Source organism: Lycorma delicatula, chromosome 13, assembly GCF_047948215.1.
Source record: "Lycorma delicatula isolate Av1 chromosome 13, ASM4794821v1, whole genome shotgun sequence".
NCBI lineage: Eukaryota > Metazoa > Arthropoda > Insecta > Hemiptera > Fulgoridae > Lycorma > Lycorma delicatula.
In genome coordinates, this window is record NC_134467.1 from 5,320,163 (window position 1) to 5,348,080 (window position 27,918).

At 30.5% G+C, this 27,918-nt stretch overlaps 3 protein-coding genes across 8 annotated transcripts in view; all 3 read right to left on the minus strand.

The window, feature by feature from the left end:
* LOC142333659 (uncharacterized) overlaps window positions 1-6,638 on the minus strand; it is a 30,081-nt gene extending 23,443 nt beyond the window's left edge. For 3 of the 5 annotated variants that reach the window (XR_012758649.1, XM_075381053.1, XM_075381054.1), the window contains exons 1-2: window positions 6,465-6,637; window positions 1,575-1,723 (exon numbers count right to left, since the gene is read on the minus strand). The gene's annotated coding sequence lies outside the window, so the exon portion shown is untranslated. Of the gene's footprint in view, window positions 1-1,574; window positions 1,724-6,464 lie in introns of all 5 variants that reach the window. The other 2 variants (XM_075381049.1, XM_075381047.1) reach the window with 1 other exon arrangement.
* Window positions 1-27,918, minus strand: part of LOC142333660 (uncharacterized) — a 240,648-nt gene that overhangs the window by 37,524 nt on the left and 175,206 nt on the right. The gene's annotated exons all lie outside the window — the stretch shown is intronic.
* Window positions 335-27,917, minus strand: LOC142333972 (uncharacterized). Its single transcript, XM_075381630.1, has 5 exons — window positions 27,831-27,917; window positions 25,705-25,851; window positions 25,473-25,607; window positions 17,502-18,457; window positions 335-452 (listed from the first exon to the last, which is right to left on the minus strand). Exons 2-5 carry the CDS (start codon window positions 25,846-25,848, stop codon window positions 335-337), a joined length of 1,353 nt encoding a protein of 450 aa, XP_075237745.1. The 5' UTR covers window positions 25,849-25,851; window positions 27,831-27,917.

The window sequence follows — 27,918 nt, forward strand, 5'->3', positions numbered from 1 at the left end:
ACTCTGTGGAGAGAAGTTAGAATTCTGTGGAGAGAGGTTACCATTTTTTGCAGTTAAAAGTATAAACTAATTTAATAGTAGTTCAGTCAGAGACTCAGTGTCAGCTGAAGATGACTGAAGCCGCTCTATGTAAGGTGATTATCCGTTGTACACGAGACTAACAGTGTAGTCTCTGTAATAAGTATATTTCCATTAAAATATAAATTCAGCCAATTGTCCTACAAGACAGTGTTAAGTATTACCAAACTTTGGTAACTTATCCCTAAATTCAATCCACAAAAATCTAAGCTTCCCCAACAGAATATATTAATATCTGAAAACATGTCTCAATAACTCACAAAACTGATAAGTAATTGACTATAGTACCGATAATATGGCATGGACTTGACCTTGCATGGGTCACCTGCTGTCCAAATCTGTCTTCAAAATTTACATCTTGTGTTTTGCTGATCCTAAGCACATATTAAAGTATAAAACAAATTAATGTTGATCAAGTAATTGCTCAGGATTACCAAATAAAAAGAGATATGGTAATGGTTTTTAGATAAAATATTAATAAAAATTCTGAAATAATACACATGAAACTTTATCAGGACTGCAATCAATAAATACAAAAATAGAAATTGATAAATAATTATATACATTTTTAAAAACCTTACAGTCCACTTCTAAGATATTTATTCTTCAACTCTGGCTGAATATAATTTCAAATTAACAGCAACTTTATTCAAAAAGTAGTGGAAAAATAAAATCATTAAAAAAAGGGTTTTGTTTATATATGCATTTATCTGTAAATAGATATAGGCTACAAGTTTATATGTTAACAAGCATTATGTTTATTCTAAGTTTTTTCAATTTTTTAGTTCAATTCTTTGTCACTGAAATAAAAAACTGTTAAACAAATATTAAATTAGAACTACCATTAAAATTGTCTCGATGATTTTATAAAACTGTCACTTTGTCACTGTTAAGTAATAACATGCAAGAATGGAGTATGGTGTAAATGTGCAAATAAGTAAAAAAAACCATACAGTAAGCACAAGCTTGTTTCCATACAGTCGCTAATTAAAATGTTAATGGTAAATAATTTAAGGTATAATCATGTTTCATCATGCTGTTCCAACTTAAATATTAATTTTTAAAATAACATTGACAAAATCTTTTCTCTTCAACTCTTACTATAATTTTCTGTGTATATCTTTGATGACGTTCACACAAAGTTGAAGAAAACAGTATTATTACTATATAATCTAGAAATGATTAAACAATTGTCTGTGAAAACAAAACTATTGTTACTTATTACATACTTAAAGGATAAAACAATAAACGTTTAAAAATACGTTGCAGAATAAATCATTAAAAAAAATAACTATTCAAAAAAAATAAACTATAAAAACTTATAAACTTTAAAACAAATAAACTATAAATTGGTAAACTACACAAATGGACGAACTTAATAATTTTTTCTGTAAGCTGCGTTTTTAGTCAATAGAAAAATATAAACTACAGTTAACAAAAAACACATATTTTAATTTAGTAGTAATTAAATATTAATATTAGCGTAATTAACTTACGTATTATACACAAATAACGAATATCAACGATCGACTAATAAATTACGTTAACTTGCAGTTGTTTCAATTCAACCAATTCCCAAACAGATGATTACAACAAATCAGTCGGACCGACGATGCCAACATGAATTTTACCAGTAATGTAAATGCTGAAATATAAAATTACTTTTTTTAGTGCATTTTCCACAAAAAATCCAAACATTATTACAATATAAAACAACTTTTAAATAGTTTAAAATATAAAGAAGAAATTAATAAAAAAATTATTTAGCCGATTTATCGGTACTGTATAAATGTGTGGAAATATACTCACAGAAGACGTTATCGAAATTTTCCACCTTTAAGAGATAATACTAGTTTTATACCTGTTAAAAGTTAAAAAACTCGACTACCAAAAAAATGTCCCGGCCAGAGGAGATAATTACACGAAAGTGTTATGCAGAATTCCAGAACCCCTAAATTTCGGACTTTTGCTAATAAATCCATGAAAGCAGTATATCAATATGACTTTTTCCTGTGTAGCCGCCGGTAACTACCGTTCAAATAATACTTCAGAGAATGATATATGTATGAGTGTAAATGAACTGTATTCTTGTACAGTCTCAGTTCGACCATTCCTGAGATGTGTGGTTAATTTCAACCTAACCAGCAAAGAACACCGGTCTCCACGAGCTAGTATTCAAATCCATGTAAAAATAACTGGCTTTACTAGGACTTGAACCCTGGAACTCTCGACTTCCAAATCTGCAGATTTGGGAAGACGCGTTCACCACTAGACCAACCCGGTGGGTTGACACCAATATGACTGAATCTCACCAATATTACCCATCACCAGGTGAACGTTTTCAATGACATTAATAGGCTCAACTCCACTTTGGCGTAAACAGTTACAAACAGAAACATTTTGCTGACTTTTATGTAACTCTTCAGTTGAGAGGTAGTAAAACTCATAATCGTTGGTTTGTAATCTCCTTTCGTTACTCATTTCCCTTGATTATAGGTAGTCAAGTGGAGTTATGGGCACTGACCAGTATTCTCTGAATCCACTCTTACACTTTGACTCATGCCAATTCCTCTGCCCATTGTTCTCTACTAACGCCTACGGCAGTAGCTATTTTACGATTCAAGTAATAAGTAGATATCGGACGGTAGTTGGTAACATCAGGAAAAATAGAGTTCATATTTGGTATACCGGTGTCAATTGGAATTATACTAATGGTAATGATTTCACCATCACACGTATTATCAAGTAAATCGCCACATTCATTCTCATAATTTGCGTTTCAGGACCAGTAGAAATAGAGTCTCCAACAAAGAAGACATTGCACTGATGGAAAATTACAGATCTCTTAAGTTCTGTGCCTGTAAGACGATTAAAATATGTCTGTACAGCGATAAATCTATTGTGAAACGCATCAGCATTGACGTTTCTTTTTCACTCGCAGCAAACCATTTTGGTTCCCTCAAATAGGAGGCAAAGATATAGAAATCAGCATTATCATTAAATATAGCGTCTGAGTATTGGTTTTGATAGATCACGATCCCACACTCCTGGCTCTGGAAGAAATTTCCGACGCACGATTCTATATTGCTAAAGTAGCCCTCTGATAATTCTACAGTTGCAGTAGGCTTGATAAGTCAATCAAGCGGTTGAATTTGCAGGTTCACAGACATTCACACAGGGCTACAATTCTTCGGTATTCAGGTAGTCTGGCCTACCTATAAAGTGCACCAAGCATTGCAATAAGTAACTGGCTTCACCTAGCAAAACTCTGTTCAACTCTGATGATGACCAGTCAGGCAGAGGCTTCAACGACGGTTGTAGCATTTGGTGTACACTGGCAAGTGTGATTCTGCCAAAATCTATCGCTATCTTGTTTAAAATGGCTGTAGTATAACCTTCCTGTTGCCTACATCTTGAAAGTTGTTTATTCTATTGTAGCTCAACATATAGCATATATAAAAAATAAAAATTTCAAATTTTTTAATTTATTTTTTCAGATATATATATTTACTTTATTTACTTATGTAGCCTATGACACTAATGCACTGTCATACATCGAAATCTGTTCAGCCGTTTAACTGCTACACTGGAACAAACATATTTCCATACCCTAAATACATTTTAATCATTTTTGGGCAGTCTTGTAATATGTATAGATTTATTCAGTTGAACCAAACTAATAGAATATTATGAAGTGTTAATAAGCATATATGTACACATATTTTTGTTGCCTACACAACTCCTGGTAATGTAAGGATTCCAACACAGGGTCATACATCTGAATCGGTTCAGCCATTGAGCTGCTACAGTGGAACAAACATATACACTCATGCACCCTAAATACATTACACTCCATTTTAAGCAGTCATGTAAAGACTAAATTAGCACATGCTTAAATAATATTTTGTCAACTTTACATTACTTTTAGTGGGGAAAAGTGATCAATAACGCTGCGGGTTCTTATCAACTGTACAATCCCATTGAAACACCTTATTAAGGTATAAGTTTAAAAAACTCATTCTTATTGAGTGGCCTTAAAAATAAAAATAATGCTGCGAATTCTTATCAATTGAACAATCCCATTGAAAAATCTTATATTCGTAATATGAATTTTTCATTATTTTTAATATCATTAAATAAGTATGTTTACTTATTTCTTATGGTGGCTATTAGGCAAATCTGTCAGATAAGCATTCTTGGTTTTCACTTGCCGCTCACCTGAACCAGACTATTGAGGTGCTATGTCAGCGTACCTTACTTTTTATTTCTTTATGTGTGGTCCCCACATTTGCTTTTTATGCTGATGTGGGTACCATCAGTTGAATCTGGCCATTTTTTTATCAAAACTGGTGACCTACAGTTTGCAAGCACCCAGGCATCTTGAATTCATTTTATGGAACATGGTTCGATTAATCATTTAAATTACCCTCTTAATGTTTCAGTCAAGTCCTTTTCAAATGAATGCTTACTTAGTCTCCGACAGATTTTTCTGGAAACTCACTTGTGTAAAAAATGTCCAAAGTTTTATCTTTGCATTTTGCATGCATGTTTTCATCAATCTTAACAAATTTATCCATACACCAAACCATATTTTTAACATAATTACTGGTTCGAGGGCCAAAATAAAATTTCACTATGGTACATTGATAAATTTCATAAATCCTATCAAGCTATGGTAGCTTCCCACTCTAGATTAACAATTTCTTTGCTCCAGCAATATAGGAAACAAAGCATTGATAAGAATTTTGTCCTTCAGAACTATTTCCTACTTTAAAAACACTTATGAAACATTTTTTCTGGCTGTACACTGGTACAGCTTGAAGTAGTTTGAAAGAATGATTATTGCCATATATGATATTTGTGTAAACAATATCCTGTTTTTGGAGAAACATAAGAATCAATGTCACTCAACAATTTACTTATTTTTTCTGGATTATAGATTGATTATAAAGTGCCAAATAAAATCAAAATAAAGATAACAGTAAGTATGTTATTTTTTATTTTAGCTTATTGTACTTTGGAATATGTTACACATTTATTTAACAAGATAGGCGAGGTAAACTGTGAGGTGAAAAGATTTTTAATCTTTGCCAGGAATCAAATACAACTCTAGTTACTCTGTAACCTAATAACTACTACACTAATCTGGCTAGCTTTCTGCTTTGGTTCCATACGGACAACAGTTTCAGTTGTAGAAAACAAAATAAGAAATAGTTACATTTTTCTAAATAGATTAATTATATTTGGTTTTACAGAACTTTCAATAGATGTTTTTGAATACTAATATTGAATTGGAGAAAACTGGCTTTTATTATTTCTATGACTATATCTATAAGGCAGAAAAAAAGTTGTAAATCTGGTGTGGCAAATGTAAGATTGGTTTCTGTAGAGCTTACTCTTCTTCTTCTTCAAGTGGCATCTCCTTTCAGGAGGTTTGCAATCATCATCACTATTTTGACCTTTGAGTAGGCAGCTAAGAACAGTTCAGTAGACGTTGTTGAACCATTACCTCAGTACTACCCCTATCGTTCAGAATGAAATCCCTATCATAACGAAGTTCAAAGAGGAAATACAGGAAAAACTACATGTAAATCTATCATCTACAACTGTCACATACTGAAAAAAATTGGTTTTTGTTATAAAAAAATTGAAGATTATCAATATTTGTAGATGGAAAAACATGATATTGCATTAAAAAAAATTGAATTTTTAAACAGATTTCACAAATTAAAAGCGTCATGTGATGATTGACGTATATTTCACATAGATGAGAAGTATGTTAATAAAAATCTTTCAGCAAGATTCAAAGAAAAATGATATATTAAAATTAAAATACTCACCAGAAAGGCAGTAAGTAGACAGTATGTCATGCAGGTTCAGCTAAAACAGGGTTCATTACAGAAAGTAAATGTGTTTTCCGCAGTAAATTGAAAGCCGGTTCTTCAGATTATCACTCAGAAATGAACAGGGACAGTTTTAAAAATTGGTTTACAAATGACTTTTTGAATTGCTTACAAGAAGGAGCGTAATCATAATGGATAATGCAGCTTATCACCCTTTTATGGTAAATAAAGTTACTATTAACAGCTGGAGGAAAGCTGAAACCCAAGAGTGGCTTAAGAGAAAGTGGTTGCTTGAAACTGCTTTAACACGATTTTTTAAATTTCAGCGTTATAATAAATTGTACAATGTTTATCGATATGATTTTAATGCCTTTATGTAATCTGTTATTCTTTTTACAGAGATGAGTCTTTGATAGAAATATTGCAAATAGTTGTAAAAATAAAAATAAATGAAAATAATATTTACAAAAATTATAATTTATAATATTAACAAGGTATAAAGTAATGTGATAAAACTGTGTGAAAGACAATATTAAACCATACCTGCATGTCGCCGCTGGTCATTATAGCAACAAACAGGATACACGATCAACTTCTAGTTGCAACTGTATTTTTTGAATGATCTTTTCATACCTTTTCAACCTCAATTAAAAGCTTAATATTAAATACTTATTCAAATTGTTTCAACGATTACAATGATGTGTTTTTCCCCATAAAATATTCACTGAAACTAAAGATAGGCTGTCTCACAAAAAACACTCTGCATGCTTCAATAATACTAGTTTTGGGCTAAATCTTAATTATAATTATTGAGAAACAATTGTTTAATATACCTCCAAAAGTAGAAAAAAAATGCAAAAAAATTTTTGTTTTCCGCTTTACACACCCCTAATTTTAAAATGAATGAAACTAAAATTGCCCAAATTCTGTTAGCAAAAAAACAATTGCTGTTTCCAATACCTTCATTTTTTGTAACTAAAATACAACAGTTTAAACACAAGTGCCATCTTTCATAGCGACCACTATAATATTGTTAAAGGTCATACACCAAAACTACTTAAAAAAAAAATGTAGTTTTTGAAGCAGTTCTCTACTAAAATTATTGTCGCAATTACTAAAAACAAGTTCCATATTCTTCAAACACAACATAGATCTACTTATTATTAAGAATTACTTAAGAAAAAAGTGTAAGCAAAACTCTTTTAGTCATAAAGATTTATTATTAAATTAAAATGTTACAGTTGAGGAAAAAATGTTACAAGATTTTTTAAAAATTTGCAAATGAAAATAACAACAGTAGATCTTATGAATCTTGTATGCTTTTTGAAAAGAGTATGCCAATAAGGACGCTGACATTGTAAAACGTTTTCTAAAACTAAAAATTTGGAAGTGTCTATACTAAAAATGATTTTTCCTTAACTGAAATTACATTTAATTGTAATGATCGCTGCAGTTAGATATTATTTTAACTGAGAATGATGTTGAAGAGGCCATTTGACATAATGATAAGGCTTTGACAAGCCCAGAATATATTCATCCTCTTTTAGTGAAGAAATGCTCTGCCTTTTTTGTACAGCTTTTAACTAAGTTCTTCAATCATGATTTAAATACTCTTTTTTTCTAGCGTTTCAAAAATTTGTTACATATATCCTGTTGAGGTTTTTCACAATCAAGAACAACATGGTTTTTTTGGAAAGTAAATCTACACAAACAAACTTGTATGTATATATGGAAGATACTGTTGATGCACTAAATGATGGTAATTATATTGATGCAATTTATACTGATTTCAGTTGCGCATTTGATGTAGTTAATATCAAGTTACTTGTTAAAAAACTTGCTGTGTGTGAATTTAATAAATTGTTGTCTTTAATTCATTCATTTTGTACAAACATAATGACAGATTAAAGAGAAGTCTTAAGAAGTGGAAAGAGAAATGATCATTGGTAAGATAGACAGAGAATATAGGAAAGTTAAGGAGAATTTTGTGGTACATAAATTAAATTTTAATGTGTTAAATAAAGATGGTACACTGATTTATAGTACAGAAGAAACGGTCGATAAGGTAGGTAGAATATACTGAAGAGTTGTACGGAGGAAATGAATTTAGTGTTATATAGTAGTGAGATCTGAATTTAATAGTACATTAAAAGGTGTGAGCAGCAGAAAGGCTCCTGGGATAGATGAGATACCTGCAGAAACTACAAACTGATGTTTAATATTTATGAAAAAGGGGAAATTCCATCAGACTTCAGAAAGAGTGTTATTGTCATGATACCACAGAAAGCAGGAGCAGACAAATGTGAAGAATACAAAACAATTAGCTTAACTACTCATATATAAAAAATCTTAATTAGAATTCTGTAGAGAAGAATTGAGAGGAAATTGGAAGAAATGTTAGAAGACCATTTGCTTTCAGGAAAGGTAAAGAGAAGAAGGAAGCAATTTCAGTGCTCAGATTAATAATAGAAGGAAGATTAAAGAAAAACAAACCAACATACATGGCATTTACAGACTTAGAAAAGGCATTTGATAACATAGACTGGAATAAAATGTTCAGGATTTAAAAAAATTTAGGGTTAAGAATAAAGATAGAAGAACAATTGCTAACATTTACAGCAACCAAACTGCAACAGTAATAATCCAACATAAGAAGGAAGCTGTAATTAAAAAGGGAATCCAATAAAAATGTTCCCTATCCCCATAACTTTTTAATCTTTACTTAGATCTAGCAGTTAATGATGTTAAAGAACAATTCAGATTTAGAAAAACAGTGCAAGGTGAAAATATAAAGATACTATAATTTGCTGATGAAATAGTATTTCTAGCAAAGCGTAAAAATAAGATTTAAAAGAAACAATGAATAACATAGATGAAGGTTTTTACGCAAGAACTACTGTATGAAAATAAACAAGAAAAAAACAAAAGTAATGACATGCAATATAAATAATGTAGATGAACCACTGAATATAAAAATAGGAAGAGAAAATACTATGGAGGTAGAATTTTGTTGTTTAGGAAGTACAATTACTAAAGATGGACAAAGTAACAGCGATATAAAATGCTGAATAGAATAGGGGAAATGAACTTTCAGTCAGAAATATAATTTGCTTACATCAAAAATTAATTTAAATGTCAGGAAAAGATTTTTTAAAGCATATGATTGGAGTGTAGCTTTATATGGAAATTATACTTGGATGATCAGAGTACCTGACAATAAAAGATTAAAAAGCTTTAGTAGTGTAGTGGTTTAGGAGAATGTTAAAAATCAGATGGATGGATAAAGTGACAAATGAAGAGGTGTTGCGGCAGTTGATGAAGAAGCATTTGGAAAAATATAATTAAAAGAAGACAACACTCTTATAGGCCACACATTAAGGCATCCTGGAATAGTCGCTTGATATTAAAGGGACAGGTAGATGGGAAAAAATTGTGCAGGCAGGCAATGTTTGGAATAAGTAATACAAATTGCTAGGGATGTAGGATGTAGGGGGTATATTGAAATGAAACGACTGGCACTAAACAGGGAATGTTGGAGAGCTGTATCAAACCAGTCAAATGACTGAAGACAGAAAAAATACAATAAAATTGAACGGAAAACACTCAAGAAAGAAGATAAAATGTTCTATTGTCATATTATTAGTACAAATATTAAATACTGAAAACACTAGTGGACTATTTTTAAAAATAAAAAGTTGAGAGAGGATTTGGAAAATAGCAAAATTGATGTAGGAAAAATAAATCATTCATATTTCAGTTATAATAGTTTATTGGACATTGATCGTTTTCAAGCACCTCATTATTCTATTGTAAAATGAACTAATTAGCAACCGAATGTATTTCTGTGTACTATTCACATGTACCTATATGTAATCATATGAGAAAGACCTATTAACAGCAGCGACTTTTGCTGAAAAAAATTATGAATTACGCAAACTATTTTACAAAAAATATCAGAAATCTAATCCCCTTTTTTATTTATTATTTTCATGTATAAGTTGGACAGGTTACAAAATTCAAATATCTTATTGGTATTTTAATACAATACAAGAGCTGAAAGTTTTCTACTCACAACTCCTTTGCCTAGTGTACTAGTCACTGCATTGTACTAGACTGTTGTATTTGCATTTTATATACAAATGTGTCATGTTATTAGTAATCGGATGATGTCAACAGGTTAAATAGTACAATAAACCCTACTCATTCATCTTGCCTAAGTCAGCGAACAGTTTGGTCAACAAAGACGGGGCAAACCTTCAGCTAGCTAAGTGTAATTGGTGAAAATACTGAACACTAATCATTTACAGCAAATCATTAATCCATCATAATTCTTTTATGAAATAAATAGTAACCAAATGCATTTCTATGTACTACTCAATTCTATCTGTCTATACATATGAGATATAAATTCTGCTAAGAAGAATTTAAAAACTCCTAATAACAGATTATAGCTCCTAATATCTCACTGTTATTTAATTGATTGTTATAATACAGAAAAATATAGTAAACAGGATACGACTGTATTTCTGTACATAACTCATGTGTACCTCTGTATAAATAGAGAAAGCGGAAAGTAAAAACAATTTATTTAATGTGCTAACAACCAATTCAAAACCAACCGAAGATTTTAAACCCCAAAGATGCATATAAACACTCATTAGTATCACTCACACCATGTAGGTTGGACAAAGTGGATAACTTTAATTTAGTTTTAATCATCACAACTAGTCTGAAATAAATAATAAACTTCCATTCAATCACATTAAAATACAATTTATTTGTTTTTATGAAAAGGAATGATGTATGTTTAAAATAAAGAAGCATCCTGTTTTCTGTGATCACATAAAGATCACAATTTATATATTATAAACATATTTCTAAAACTGAAATTAATATAAACTGAGCTTTTTATTACAATACAATAGTCTATTTCACAAAGAAAATTATTTTCTAAGAAATTAGTACAGATGAAATATAAGAAAAAATATTTTTAATTAAAGTCATATAAACTTGTGATAGTAAAATATACAAAAATTATTCAAACTGCAAAAAACGCAGAGAAAAGCTGCATTGTCTGCAACCAGTAACTAAACTAGAAAACACAAATCCCCGAATAAACAAGAAATAAAGAATATATAATCAGATATCTAAAACATAATAAAGTATTGTGCAAGGACTCAGTAACTATGCAATTTTTAAAATTATGATAATTAATTATTATTATGCTTTTACGGCCAACATGGGACCACTTAAGTCAATTTTAGTTGGATCTTTTCTGAGAAAAGCGTGTTATTTTACTCTTCCGAGCTGCCCAGTATTTCTTAATCCGTTCAGATCTTGCTTTCTTTTCTTCATCCGTAAACAACCTCTTCGTTGTATTTTGTCGTTTGTCTGTCTTTTGTTTAAATCTAATGCTTTTGTCTTTTAGCTTTGTAATTTTTCCAGTTTTATTCTGTAGGTCAGTCAGGGAAATTCCCATTTCTTTCATATCTTCTCTAATTTCTTTGATCCATCCTACTTCTAGCTTTTGGAACCAGAGCTTTTCAGTGATATTTCTTGACAGTCTTGTTTCCGGTGTCCTTATGTGATGAACAAAGAAAGAGATTCTTTTTTTCCGCATAGTATCAGTAACAGGCTCTATTTCTCGATATACCACCTCATTTGCATTTGGCACAACCCACCATTGGCGCCTTCTTTTTGGTGTTTTTTATCGATACACGTTCTGACAATTCTCCTCTCTATTTTTAGAATTTTTTTCAATTCGGTTTTTCTGAGTGATTTTGAAAAGGGTCTCGCTTCCGTAGGTGACTTCTGGCTGTACTACAGTTTTATAATGTTTAAGTTTTGTTTTAGCAGAAAGGCATTTTTTGTTATATGTTGACCGAGTTAATTTTTGGGATTTAATCATTTTATTTGTCCTGTTTTGCCATGTCACTTTTTCATTTAAATTATAAGTTATTATTTCCCCTAGATATTTAAATTGTTTTACTATTTTAATTTTCTGATTGTTTACCGTAACGTGCTCTATTACCATTGGATCTATGGCCATTAGTTCAGTTTTTTCGAAAGAGATATGAAGCCCTATCTTTTGTGCTAGGTTTTGAAGGCTCATGATTTATGTTTTGGCTTCTTGAATATTATTTGCTAAAAGAGCGAGGTCATCTGCAAATCCTAGGCAATTTAGTGTGATGGAGTTTTTCTTAGTACCCATTTTTATATTTTTGGGATTTATTTCATACCATTTTCTCATGACAAGTTCGAGGGCGCAGTTAAAAAGGAGTGGTGAGAGGCCGTCTCCTTGCCTCAATCCAATTTTATGTAGAAGGGTTGAGAGAGTTCACCTCTGAATTTCACTCTGGACTGGGTATTGGTTAAAGTTAATTTTATCATGTTTACGAGTTTAGGGTGAAGGCCCAGGTTTCTCAGAATATTCAGCATGGATGGTCGGTGTATACAATCATAGGCCCTTTTAAAGTCGACGAAGGTGATTATTAGTTTTTTTTCCGTCTTTTATATAAGTCCATCATAAGTTTTAGGGATATTATTTGCTCCGGGCAACCTCTCCATGGCCTAAATCCCCCTTGGTATTCCCCAAGTTCCAGTTCAAGTTGGTCTTTGCATCGGTTGTATATAACTCTCGACAGGATTTTGTATGTGCAATCCAGGAGAGGTATGCCTCTGTAGTTTTCCGGATTAGTTTTATCCCCTTTTTTATGTAATGGATGAATGAGGGCTGTGGTCCAGTGTTCTGGAAGTTTTTCTTCGTTTCATATTTTCACAAGGCATAGATGTAGGGAAGTTTTGACTGAATAAACTGATGAGTGTTTCCAGAGTTCCGCGAAAAGCTGGTCTTCTCCGCTTGCTTTGTAGTTTTTTATTTCATTTAAGGGTGCGAGAACTTCTTGAATTGTTGGCGGGTTGATATTTACTGGTGAAGTTTTAACTGGAGTTTCAGTGTCAATCTCAAAAAGCTCTGGGGGAGTCGTCACAGTTGAGGAGTCCATTGAAGGTTTCTGCCAAAATTTCAGCATTTTCTTTATTGGTGTGGGCCATATTTCCTTTTTTCCTCTCAGCATAAGGGTGGGTGGTTCATATCTTTGAAGAGCCTGACCAAAAATCTTATAATAGTCTCAGGAGTTAGTTTTCTTGGAACTTTCTTCTATTTGCTGAATCAAGTTTTTTTGGGCTTGTCGTTTGGTTCCTCTTATAATTTTCTGAGTTATTTTCCTTTGTTTGGTGAATTCATGGTTAGATTCTTTAGTTTTCTGGGTTTGGTGGTTGATCCAAGCCCGGTGTCGGTCTTTGAATGCTTTGTCACATTCTTCATTCCACCATTGGTGTTTTTTTCTTGGGTTTATAGGGGCTAGTTCTTCAGCTATTTCTTTCAGTTGGGATGTCAGTTCTTTTAAATTATTAGTTAATTTGATTTTTTTTGTTGTTTCTTCAAAGATGGCATTGTTTATTAATTTATGTGGATCATAAGCTCTTTTGTTTTTAGGTTGGGATTTTTTCTTTTTATGCGGGGTGAATTTTATTTTATTAATGGTATCCAGTATCTGTTCCTCTCAAGAGTTGCAATTCCCCTTTTTTCCCATCTGGGTGTTTCCAAGTCTTCAATTTGTTTGGTTTTCTCATAAAATAGATGGATTTTGAGATCATATTATGGTTTCTGCAAAATTCGACAAGTCTTTGGCAGTTTTAGTTTTCTTCTGGGCAGGCCATTTTCCGATAATATCACGATATCTTCGTTCTAATTACTTAATTAATGTATGATATCTTAGGGAAACTATATGACGACAGAAAAATCCCACAAGAATGGAAGTCTGCCCTAATTCCTTCTCTACACAAAAAAAGAGACAAAATGGAAGTTTACTAATTACAGAGGAATTTCTCTTCTTACAGTAAAATCTTACAAAAGTTGTTGAGAATAGAAGAGCACATCAATAAACAATTTGCAGAATACATCAGGGTGGTCTAGAAAGGGAAGATCTTGTGCGGAACAAATAGTATGTGTAAAATTAATAAGCTGTATAAATTATAACCTTCTTAACCGAACAAATAATTTACATTGCCTTTTCTAAAGATTAATTTATTTTCAATTATCAGAAAAAGAATTTAAATTACCAATAAATAATTTAAGCATGATAAAATACGTTAATGAGACTGTTGATTCAGATCCCTTTTAATTGTGTTCTAGATAGACATCAAAGAATGGAAGAAAACAATGAAACTAAAGTGGTAGAAAAAAATTAGGTTACAAAAAGGACAACCTAGGAAGAGATTGTTTTGCCTTTATGGAAGATCAGGCAATAATTGCAGACAATTTTGAAGTAACAAAAATTCAAATAGAAACATTAAAGTAACTACAGAAAAAAGGATTATCTATTTCCTAAAAAAAATACAAATGTTTGACGAATATTAAAAATAAATCAAAATCATTAAAAATTAATTATCACAGATTTAAATGAATTAATTCATCAGTAAAAAAAAATCTTAAATAAAAATCGCTTAAAATATATAACAAAAAATTTATTAAAGAAATGTATCAGAATACTGCCGGTGGCAACAGAGGATTTTTTTTATTTTTAAGATTCTTAATTTTTTTGGGAGGTTTTAAACTTGTCGGGCAAAAAAAAAATTTTTTTACATTGTCTGAGTATATACTTTCAAAAATATGTCTGTAAATTTCTACATACAAATTCATAATATTTGAGAAGTTGCAACAACTAAAACTAGTAGAGATGCAAATAGAATTTCTGAGCGCGGTGGAGAGACCTGCCATGTCAAGTCTCTGCCCTCTTATTGTTAAGATTTGCAGCTTCCACCCTTACCAAAACCAAAATCTTTTTCTATTGTGAAAAAATAAAATTGTGAACAGAAGTTGAGAGAGTAATATGATTATTTAAATGATTAGACATACATTTCAAAATGTTAGTTTTGTTAATTTTCAAAGTTGTGAAATATTTTTAATTACGCTTGTTGCTGCAAAAGGAAAAAAAAATTAAAAAGCTTTTATTTAACTAATATTAATATTAACATTAATAAAAAACAGGAAACAAATTAGAAAAAACCCTCTAAAAAGTAAAAAATAAGAATTAAATCAAATTGAGAATTTTAAACAAAAAAAATATAATATATTAACAAATACAAAAATGCACTGAAAAGTAAAAAAAAAATTATATAAATATCTAATAAATGACCAATAAATAAGTTAATAATAATAAAATTAAAAGTAACGAAAATATTTAGTTAAATAAAAGCGTGGCACAGTTTTTATAATTTATTTTAAAAAACACATTTATTTTTATGTCAACCTTCATTTTCATTTTCATTTTCAATAACGACGCGAGGAGACGGAAAGGTCTGCTGGAACTTCTCCAGTTGAGACTGACTAGCTACAAGTAACAATCAAGGAAAATGGACCCACTTGCTTTCTTTGTACGTGTTCTCTAGTTAAAGTTCATCTTTGAATTCTGCTTGTAATCTAACCCGAATTGAACGCATTCTTTCCGCTAAAAGTTTCATTTTAATTGATTATGAATGTTTATTTAATGAATTCATAATTACAATTATAACGATAATAATTAATCATTTTTCAGATTACCGTCAAAATGAATAACTTTGTGCAAGATTTCTAAATTTAATTTTTATTTTTAATCTTATTAATCCTTAAAGGTCATCTCGGTGCAAATTTGAACCGTCAAAGAATTAAAACTTGAGTTATTTTTATTACAGATAAATAAAGTATATGCATATACTAAACAACCTCATTAAACAAAAAATATATTTTAAAATACAGCAAATGTCTATAAATACTTATTCGAAAACATTGTTATAAAAACTGCACCACGCTTTTATTTAACTAAATATTTTCATTACTTTTAATTTTAAAATTTAATAATTATTACATTTATTTATTGGTTATTTATTAGATATTTATATAATTTATTTTTTACTTTTCAGTGCATTTTTATATTTGTTAATATATTATATTTTTTTGTTTAAAATTTTCAATTTGATTTAATTCTTATTTAGAGGGTTTTTCTAATTTGTTTCCTTTTTTTTATTAATTTTAATATTAATATTAGTTAAATAAAAGCTTTTTTAAAAAATATTTTTTTATATGTAATTAAATATATTTCTGTAATTTTTTTTTGGTTTTTTGTATTTTTTTTTATTTTTTACTTTTTAGTCTTAATGAACAATAAACGTTTTACATCCAAAAAAATATTCTTAATAATATTTATATCTGAATATTATTGATTGTTAAAACTAAAAAAAAAGGAAAAATATTTATTTTTACACATAGAAGTTACATACGTGTACCAAATTTCAATCATTTTCATACGATAGTTCATGAGAAATGAAAATTTTCAACTAAATGCATGAATATAGCATAGGGGTAGAGCATGGGAGCATGGGGGTGGGTCATATCAAATTCCGACACTGTAGTGCTGTATTGTCATCAAAGTTACACACTTGTACCAAATTTCATTGATTTTCATACGACAGATCAAAAGACACAGCAGTTGCAAGATTTGATTATAACTAAAGCAAGTTAAATAAAAGCATATAAAAAGAGGAAAATAATTTACAACCAGCAGATAACAATAGACATTTTTAAAGTAATTGATACTTGAAAGTAGCACTAATTTTTTTACACGTATGTTGATAAGAAATTAAAAGCTATTAAAGATTTTGAGGTCAATACTGATAACAGGCACAGCTTGTTTGGTTTTAATATTTGAAAACATTACTAACATGTAAGACACACGATGTGAAGTTAAACTTAATATAAAATCAGCATTATTCAAGATCAGCATTATTTGAGAAAAAAAATGTTCAAGAAAGACACATGTAACTTGTGATTTATAAAAGTCTCACTTGAGAACTTTATACAACTTTTTTACACCAAATTTTCTGATTGCCATGGTTCTGAGCTTAAAATGTTCATAAACATACTCATCATATATTATAAAAAACAGTAATATACAAATCTGCGTTTGAGGCATACAAGATAAAAATTCCCCACCTTAAGTTGAAACATACAAAAATGAGAAAAATATAATGCTACATTAGAAAACTTTTTTCATACTAGTTTTAAATTATACACATATGAAAGAATGCTATTAATTATTTCCTTAATTTTCTTAAAAGGTCAAAACAAACCTCTAATAAGGATATTGTAAGATGTCTTTCCAAAATATAAATTCGATTAAAAGATTTTTGATAAATGTTACAAATATTAATTTTTTTTCTTTATGTGGAAATTAATATGTTTTTAAAATCACAACTGCAATTAAAAGACTTTTGGCAAAATTTACATACATAATTTTTCCTTTTGGGATGTAAATTAATATGCAACTTTAAATTAGGAAAACGATTTAACATCTAACAGAAGTTATAAATTAATTTTTCTCTTTTGTATGAATATTTAAATGTGATTTTAAATTAGAACTTTGATAAAAAGACTTCTGACAAAAGTTACAAATATACTTTTTTTCCTTAGTATGAATATTAACATGTGCCTTTAAAAGGTATTTACGATTAAATGACTTTTGACAAAAGTTACAAATATACTTTTTCTCCTTAGTATGAATATTAACATGTGTCTTTAAAAGGTATTTACGATTAAATGACTTTTGACAAAAGTTACAAATATAATTTTTCTCTTTAGTATGAATATTTAAATGTGATTTTAAATTAGAACTTTGATAAAAACACTTCTGACAAAAGTTACAAATATAATTTTTCTGCTTAGTATGAATATTTAAATGTGATTTTAAATTAGAACTTTGATAAAAACACTTCTGACAAAAGTTACAAATATAATTTTTCTGCTTAGTATGAATATTTAAATGTGATTTTAAATTAGAACTTTGATAAAAACACTTCTGACAAAAGTTACAAATATAATTTTTCTCCTTAGTATGAATATTTAAATGTGATTTTAAAGTAGAACTATCATAAAAGGACTTCTGACAAAAATTACAAATACATTTTTTCTCTTTTGTATGAATATTAATATGCTTATTTAAACAGCTTTTGTCATTAAATGACTTTTGACAAAAGTTACAGATATAATTTTTTTCTTTTGTATGAATATTAAGATGTCTCAGTAAATGAGATTTACTATTAAATGACTTTTGACAGAAGGTACAAACATAATTTTCCTCTGTTGTATTAATATTATTAAGATGTCTCTTTAAAACATTTTCAAAATTAAATGAATTTTGACAAAAGTTACTATTATTTTTTTTCTGTTTAGTATGAATGTTAATGTGTCTCTTTAAATAACAGTTACATCTGAATCTTTCATTGCAATATTCACAAACCAATTCTTTTCCTTTTTGCTCGAACAACTTGTTTTCACTACTTATATTCTCTATTAAATTTTCTATCGTTACATCACCGTATGCACAATTACATTCACTGAAGTTTTCATTTATAATTCCATCATCTATCGAATTATTTATGCTCTTACAAGTAATAAAATTCTTGGTACTTCCCTTGATGGTTCTTTTATCCATAGGCACCTGCAAATAAGTTATTTTTTGTTTTAATTATGAATTAATAAAAAATTATTTCGATTACAATAACATTAATAAGTGTTTACTTTAAGTCACTAAATATGTATAAAAAATTGAATATTTTAAACATATATTCATAATCAACATGGTTTTAAATATTAATTAATCAGAGTTAATTTTAGTGTAATAAGGAACTCTATCTTATAGTATCTATCTATAGTATGTTTATACTCTTGACTGAAACTTCATTATAAAATGCATGTTTTAGGAAAACCAACAAAACTAACTATTTAGAAAATATATAACAGGTCAATATATTTATTACTTCTATATTCATATTGATCAGATCTACAAACCCATATATTTTATATACACGATGTCTGGGGAAAAAGGTATCTAAAACTAATGGCCTATATTTAGGAAACCAGTCCTTGAAATCTCTTACAACATAAGTTCAAACGAAAGGATATATCCCCCAAGATTTGTTCGGTATACTCTCAGATTCAGCAGAATACACAAGTGCAGACAAGCCGACTCCAATGCAACTGTCAAAATACATGCTTTGGTGCACGTTTTACAACTTCAGTGCACGCTTTGGTTAGTAGTTTAAATTAGTTATGCATGTTCAATGGCTTGTACAAACTGAATTAAATATCAATTCTCCTACATCCAAGACATCATATTCCAAACATATGACTTCAAGAGAGACTGGAAGCTTGGTTTCACAAACTGGAAATCAAAGGTTTTTTAGTTACAAGAGACTGTGAATCAAGTAAGCGATGCATTCATTGCCAGTCTAGGTAAATCTATTAGGTGGTCTAGTTATGGACTGAAAATTCCTCTTTCTACTGTTCATGATATTGGTAATAAGCGCTCCATTTGCAAGTGTACAAGTTACAAATAACCAAATGTTCGCTGGCAATATCAGTTTGTAGCAGAGGTAATCTTCATATTGAAAACAATCATAATTATAATGATATTTTATTAAAAGATGAGGAAACTATTCATACATTTGGGATAGTTAAAGACACAATTGTCAAATTTGGTATAGTGAAAACACCACACAGGAATAAAAAATGAATGAGACATACCAAAAGTCAGTATCTGTTATGATGAGAAAAGATGGCATCATTGGGCAGTTTTTTCATAAGTCCACTGTTACAGGGCACACATACCATTACATGCTTACGAACTTTGCTGTTCTTCAGATTCCTGCAGGATTCAGTTTCCAACAAGATGGTGCTACATACCACTTTTATCGACATGTTCCTAAATAACACTTCCCCGCATGTTAAATGAGACAAGGAGGTCCTAGTGCATGGCCACTACATCTCTTAGATATCACTCCTCTGGACTTTTTTGCTTGCGGGTTTATTAAAAGTTATAACAAAGAAAGTTTGTGATTTGAACGAATTAAAACAAAAAATTGTTAAAGGCTTAAACACATGACAAAAAATAGATTATTGTCTAGGTGTCTGACAAGCTAAAAGCGGTGCAAACATTACAGGTGATAAACCTACAATAACATGCTGAGTTTTTAAAAAAAAAGTTGTAAAAATTATTACCTGGTATTAAGAAAATCATTAATAAAATGTATTTTAAAAGTATTAATAAAATTTTATTTCACAACTATGTTTCATCTGTATCACGTCCATCCTGACCTTGTAGGAATAGACACCTGCCATGTGATGATTCTGGTCAAAATGTCACCCTCTCCATATTATCCCTACAAAAAAACCTATCAATAAGTCTTAAACAAGACTGACCGATTGAGCTGACAATAAAATGAACTACATCTAATAGGAAAGGTTGAGTTCAACACATAACAGCATGAATAAAATAAAACAAAAACATAAAACAGAACGTAGTAAAACGTAAATAGAGAACAAGACCAAGAACATAAAACATAAACACTAATACCATAACAAGAACATAACAAAACAACAAATGGAAAACCCAAGGGGGAACCTACTCTACACACCTTCAGCAATCCTTTCTTTTACAAGAGATCCCATATGTTCTTCAATGATGGTTCACTTGGCCTGGTTTTTCCAATTTTCATGGAAGTCCAACGTCGACCTGATAACATCAAGCCGACAAATCACTTCTGTATGCTTCATATCATACTGAAACATTCATAGAAAACATAAACATAATTCTCCAGCGCACCGCATTGCAGATATAACACAGAATCAACCAGGCCAAAGCGAGCCAATCTGCCCCTAAACGCGCCATACCCTGGAAGAAATTACATCACAAATTTTTTGATCATACCAAGAGGAGTAGATGGGCAGATCATGCCCATCTACTGTTTCACCCCATCTTGCCTGTCATAAAGGATAGACCTTTGCTCAACAGTCTGAACATTTTCTAAAGTAACTCTCCTGACTTCTTAGCAAAATATCACCAACCAAGTTACCCCCCAGACACAAGTAGATCAATCGAATTCACTCCAACACTAGCTTCCTTGTGATCGCATTTAAATAATAATTTAACTGATCCTTTCTTCCAACAATCTGGAAAATACCCGGCAAACAACTATCTGCTAAAAACCCGTGTGACAGTTCTGACACAAACTGAGCAAAGAAGGAGCTCCACTGTTATACCATCAAAGGCAGGAGCCGCACCCTTTCCAAAACTACAAATAACCTGACGCACTTCAGCATTGGTAATTTCCAAACATAAAGCATCCCGTATACATGAGCGACCTCACGACACACCAGTAAATACACGCAGACTCACTATCTGCATTATCATCAGGCAGTAAATCATCAAGTAGTTTTTGTAATATTTTAGTTTTATCTGATATAATTCCATGCCAAGTTGAGAGAGCGGACAGAAGAACATCCTTTCTACGTTTGTCTCACAACACTGTATACTACTCCTCATGGGTCTTTATTACCCTGGTGTTGCACAAAAGAACGCCACAAATCTCTTTTGGCACTACATACCTTGTGAAAGTAATAAATAATTCCTGCGCTCTCTATAATTAGCAACAAGTATGGCCCACCGTCCAGGATCACATTCTCATTGAGATGCCTTTCGTAAACAACAGACAGACTGTTTCAAATTAGTATATTCCCTATTCCACCACAACACTTGCCTCTATCGACTGGAACTACAGGGTATAGAGCACTAAGCAGGGTCAATAAAGGACGCCTACAGTTTTTCTGCCAGGTTCTTTAATTCCAAATCATTGACTCCAAATCACTCCTGTTCAAAACTTAAGAGTCTAACCGAGAGAGAATCCACAAATTTCTTCGCCTCTTTCTCTTACGATCCACTCTCATGTCAGACTTACCAACCTTTGAAGAATCAGTAATCACAAACACCACTTCTGGCTCTCATCAGGACAGATTAGCTTTGTGTTTCCTTTACCACCACCTCTCTTGCTCCAACACGATTAGCAGCCAACGTCTCTTATCCCTGAGCGAGATCTGCCACAACTGACTTAAAATCCCTCACCTTAGGAAGAATCCTATCCTGCACACTTTTGGAGGCACTCCTTTGAGTTTCCAACAACTTAAAAATTAAATCTTAATTCTCCTCAAAGGCTCGCAGTAAGGGAGCAAGGTACCTGCCTTTCTAACGGTTTTCCCTGATTCTTGAACCAAAACCTTAACTTTTCCAGCCCAGGTCGATGGCTCAACTTGCGACTTATCCTCCCTAGAAGAGTAGGAAGAGCCATCAAGCTGCAATACCTCACCACGTTGAACCCAGTTGGGCTCACCCTGTTTCTTAATGTCAGCTGTCAGACATACCCCCGATCAACAATCCACTATATAGTGAACTAAATGGGTAAATCCACAAGTACAAGAAATTCACACCACTTAACCCATGTTGGATTGACTACATGCAAATTCAGGTAAGAAAATTTTCGCATAAAATCTCAGATTGAAGTCTAATAGACATACAAACAGTCATTACACCCACTTTTATAAACAAAGTGGGTGCACAATAATAAACACACAATACAAATAAAAACTATCAACACAAACCGTTGCCAATATGACAGCTGTTCAAATTAAACAAATGTATGAAATTTCAACAAATTCAAAATTAACAGACCACAAATTATTAAACATAACAAAAACCAATAACAATAAATAAAAACTGAGTAATGGACAGTCCCTGTACCAATAGAGTAGTTCAAAGAAAATAAATCCACCCACTCATACAGATAGCCTAGATAACCTACAGAGGCTACTTATGTAACAAAAAATTTGAATTAAAATACCCAAAGATAGAAAGCAAAAACAAATGCCAAACCCTTACAAACAACCTAGTATAATAACTTCTGAATATTTTCAGAAACATAGCAAATAGTAACCAACTAGGTGGAACCCACACAAACCAGACTGTTTCCGCTGGCGTTGTGTGTTTCTCTCTGTGTCAGGTCCATTTTAAATTGCTTACCAAACTAACTGGACTTTTTAAATTCAGACTCGGCAATTTAAAAAAAAAACAAATACATTATTTGAAAATTTTAACACTATTCAAATAGATCTTTGCTTCAATGGGAAGTTTTTTTATCAATCTTTATTTTACTGGGTTTTTTAACGGACTTTTCTTCAATTCATTTGCATTTATTGTTGGGTAAAGTTAACAAAAATAAAAGAACACACAGCTCGTATTTGCCAAAAGAAATTGGACTTTAATTAGAAAGAAAACAACTGAACTTATGTTAAATCATAACCTTAAAAAATTAAAAGAAATTATGAAGTAAACATAACTTAATTCTATATAAGAAATGTCAGCTGAATCAACATATGAATAATGATATTAAATGAGAAAATAGATGAATATACATTTTTCAAATACACATTTTGAAAATCAACAATTTAACAAAGCCTGAAAACAAGAGAACATAAAACACCCTATTTACAATTATATACTTAGAAAAACATAACATCAATAAACATAGTATGACTGGAAAACTATTTGCATTACTGACATATGCTGTAATATTGAAAAATTAGCAATGAACAAATGTCATTAACTTAGAAAAATAAACTACAGTACATCTTATTATTGGCACTGGCCTTTTCTGAATTATGAACATCATCAAACTTAACATTAAATAATTAAAGCATGTGATTCTAGTTTAGTATAGAAAAAAGGCCACGATTATATTTCAGTATAAAAAAAGAGTTAATTACAATAATCAAATTGAAAAAAGTGAACATATAAATAGAGTTTATTTTAGTAAACAAGCTTTCTTGAAAATATAAAATTACAAAGAAGTCCAAAAACGTAACTTCACATCAGGAGTTATTTTCTTTAGATTAATTTAAGAGAAGTAATATGAATTCAGTTCATGAATAGATAATAATTAATCTCTGCGATTAACAAATTACATTAAACTGAATGATAGAGTCAAGTACAAATATAAACAAATTGTAATAAGTAAGCACATAAAATATGTTTGCACATGACATAATAACATAACCTTATATAAGCCACCTGGACTGCCTGTACTGAGTGCACTTAAGTGAATAAATGGTTTTTTAAACCCAACTTGAAAAACATAATGTACGATTTACTGAATGTTTCACAAATTTTACTAATAGCGTAACTGTTTACTATAATAAATAATGAAGGATTTGAACATCCCTTAATAACACACGAATATCGGTAAAAAATGAACTCGTGAAATTAAAGTGCACATATACATACAGTTATCCTTGGCGTAGTCTGTGATGGCGAATAAAAAATAACAGAGGTAACAATTTGTGATTAGAAGTTGAATAATTAAGTAGCACCTCAGATATGTAGCAACGAGTTTGGAGAGAATCTGCATCGATGAAAAAGTAATCAGCAGCTGGAGAAGATTCGGCAGTTTGTAGCGATTGAAACACTTTCCGGAGAGACGTAATATACAGAATTTGAACTTAACAAAGAAACAAGGCAAAACAAAACATAGAGATCGGTGAAGTCACGAAACACTGACGAGTTGAACTACAGAATATTTCGACGGAGAAATACCACAACGTTTATGAGAGTACAAAGACGACGAACGTATTTAAAAACATGAAGTATGAGAGAGAAAGGTCACAGTCGACCGCACATGGTGAAAGTCTGATCTACTCTGCCGAAAAAATGGCGTAAGTGAAAAGAGGGGGAAACCAAACCTAGGCAGACCTAAGAGAGTGTGTGTTGGCAACAAGAGTAGTGTCTAAGTGTTAGTATGAGAACGATTAGAGAAAACGTGTGGAATTCGGGAATGAAGACATAACAAAAATAATTTACAAGCAAGCAGACCACTAAAGAATTACGTAAGGCTGATAAAATAAATTTCTGAATACGCACAAGTTGAAAAAATGACATCAGGGCAGACAAAAAGAAATAGACTTCTAGGAACTATGACAATACTGAAATTGGCTGAGAATAAAAAACACTTAAGAATAACATATATATATATATATTAAGACTAAACAGCAATAAATAATGCGTGATAGAAATAAGCTGACACCAATATAATGATGCAACAGTAAGTCAAACTGGAGCCTAGAGAAATTGATGTCGAAAACAAACCCAAACAACCTATTTTAAAAATACACGTATGATAAGCCTTACAAAAATGCAAAATAAATTTACCAAGCCTGTAAACTACAAGACTCGACCATAACCTTGAATATATTGGAATAAAACAACTTTACAGCACATGCTTCAACTTGCCACTGTCAAAGCATAAATTTTCATGGAGTTTTGCATCTACAATCCGAGACATGGGTACATGCGCATTATCATAATAAAAACAGTCGTAATGTTTTGGCCAATGTGGTAAAGCATCAGAACTGTAATGCTCCCAGTACGTGTAAGTTAAACTTTTAAATTCAAGAATTACTAAAGAAAGAATCAAAACATGATAGAAAATGCAATGAAGTCAAATTAAAGAATCGACATTAAGTGCATACATAAACTTTCATTCCTATAATACTCCGATGAATACACTCTGAGATGGCTAGTATAAACTTCATACGTTACTTTCAATATAAAATAAATGCACAATAAAACTTACCACTTCATTTTTAATTGCATGATCTTCAGATTTAATTAACTTGATCCCTTCAAACGCAAGAGGATCAGTTACTTCATTATAATTATCACAACCATTACCAAGTGGCTCCTCTTTCACTTGGAAAGAATCACTATCCTAAAACATAAAATCAACATTTTAATGTTAAGTTTAATGATGTGATGACACTTCCTATATGACATAAACAAAAAAACATAAATCAAATTATACTTACACAATCAGATGTAATATCATCAATCGGGTGATGTGGTAAAAACAAGCATAATGTTTCCTCTGCGCTATCATCTTCAATTTCTAGTTTGATACTGTTAGAGGACAGAGCTTCAAATGTGTAGATATTCTTTAAAGGTACATCCATTACCTTCAAAAATAAAAACATTAAAATTAAAATTTAAGTATTTATAATGAAAACAATAAAATCGCTGCAAACTATAAAACATTACATTCATTGAAATTTTTAAACCAATCTATTTATATTTATACACTGTTTCAATATTTATGAAATACAATTTTGAAACAGCCTGGGAAAATTTTAAACCCGACTAAATAATCTGGCTTTTTTATTTCTTATTTCATTAAACACTAAATTTACAAGTATTAAAATTTCAAAATGCCTCAAGCAATTTTTTTTGCCAAATAAAAATTCAAGGGTTTGCTAGGCTCCCACTATGCTTCAGCCAGGTCTTTGATTTTGTATTCACACATTAAAAAAGTAGTATTACACAAATTTTCACAGAGCATCAAATACCTAACCTAAAATGTTTAACAGCTCTCCTACTAATAATAGATATGCTTAGAATTAGTTAAATACAATATCTAAATGATAAATGGTTTGGACAGCAATGATCTGTAGAAGGTAAAAATCCAAGCCGAGGATATCAATATTTTAGTCAATTAACAATCAGTTTTATGAGTTATGGTGACCTGTTAAGATAATAATCCATTCTGTGTAGAGAGGTTAGGGTTTAAGGTGATGGTTAGAGTTCTGTGGAGAGAGGTTACATACAGTTTTGTAGTTAAAACTATAAACTACCTTAATAGTTATTCAGTCAAAGACTCAGTCAGCTGAAGATGACTGATGCGGCTCTTTGTAAGCTTATTATCCATCGTACACAAGACCAACAGTGTCGAACGAGTAGTATAGTCTCTCTCTGTAATAAGTATATTTCCATTATAACATAAATTCAGCCACTTTTCCTACAAGACAGAGTTAAGTATTACCAAACTTTGGTAATTTATCCCTAAATTCTCTCCACAAAAATCTAACCTTAACCCTAACCTTTCTCCACAGAATGGATTAATATCTGAGACCATGTCTCAATAACTCACAAAACTGATAGTTAATTGACTATAGTACCGATAATGTGGCGTGGACTTTGACCTTGGATGGGTCACCCGCTGTCCAAATCTGTTTTCAAAATTTACATCTTGTGTTTTGCTGATCCTAAGCACATATTAAAGTATAAAACAAATTAATGTTGATCAAGTAACTGCTCAGGATTACCAAATAAAAAGAGATATGGTAATGGTTTTTAGATAAAAAATTAATAAAAATAATTCTGAAATAATACTCATGAAACTTTATCAGGACTGCAATCAATAAATACAAAAACAGAAATTGATAAATAATTATATACACTTTTAAAAACCTTACAGTCCACTCATAAGATATTTATTCTTCAACTCTGGCTGAATATAATTTCAAATTAGCAGCAACTTTATTCAAAAAGTAGTGGAAAAATAAAATCATTAAAAAAAGGGTTTTGTTTACGTATGTATTTATCTGTAAATAGATATAAGTTACAAGCAAGTTTTTTCAGTTTTTTGGTTCAATTCTTTGTTACTGAAATACAAATCTGGGTAAATGTGTAAATAACTAAAAAGAAACATACAATACAATAAGCACAAACTTGTTTCCATACAGTCGCTAATTAAAATATTAATGGTAAATAATTTAACGTGTAATAATGTTTCATCATGCTGTTCCAACCTAAATATTAATTTTTAAAATAACATTGACAAAACCTTTTCTCCTAAACTCTTACTATAATTTTCTGTGTATATTTTTGATGACGTTCTTTTGTCTGTGAAAACAAAACTATTGTTACTTATTACGTACTTAAAAGGATAAAACAATAAACATTTAAAAATACGTTAAAGAATAAATTATTAAAAAAGCAAAAACTATAAATAAGAAACTACACAAAAAGGACAAACTTCATTATTTTTTCTTTGAAACTGCATTTTAAAAGAATAGAAAAAATAGAAACTACAGTTGCCAAAAAATACATATTTTACATTAGTAGTCATTAAATATTAATATTAGCGTAATTAACTTACATCGAATAAACAAGTAACGAATATAAACTATCGACAATCAACTTACAATAACTTGCTATAGTTTTAATTCAAATAACCTAACTCGCAA

What these genes read in the sequence shown, in the direction of transcription:
- LOC142333972 (XM_075381630.1), bottom strand. Translation starts at nt 25,848, where the DNA reads ATGGATGTACCTTTAAAGAATATCTACACATTTGAAGCTCTGTCCTCT. An exon ending in ATGCAATTAAAAATGAAGTG is followed by an intron (nt 18,458 to 25,472) that starts GTAAGTTTTATT and finishes ACTTATTTGCAG; the next exon opens with GTGCCTATGGATAAAAGAAC. An exon ending in ATTCATACTAAGGAGAAAAA is followed by an intron (nt 453 to 17,501) that starts GTATATTTGTAA and finishes ATATGTGCTTAG; the next exon opens with GATCAGCAAAACACAAGATG.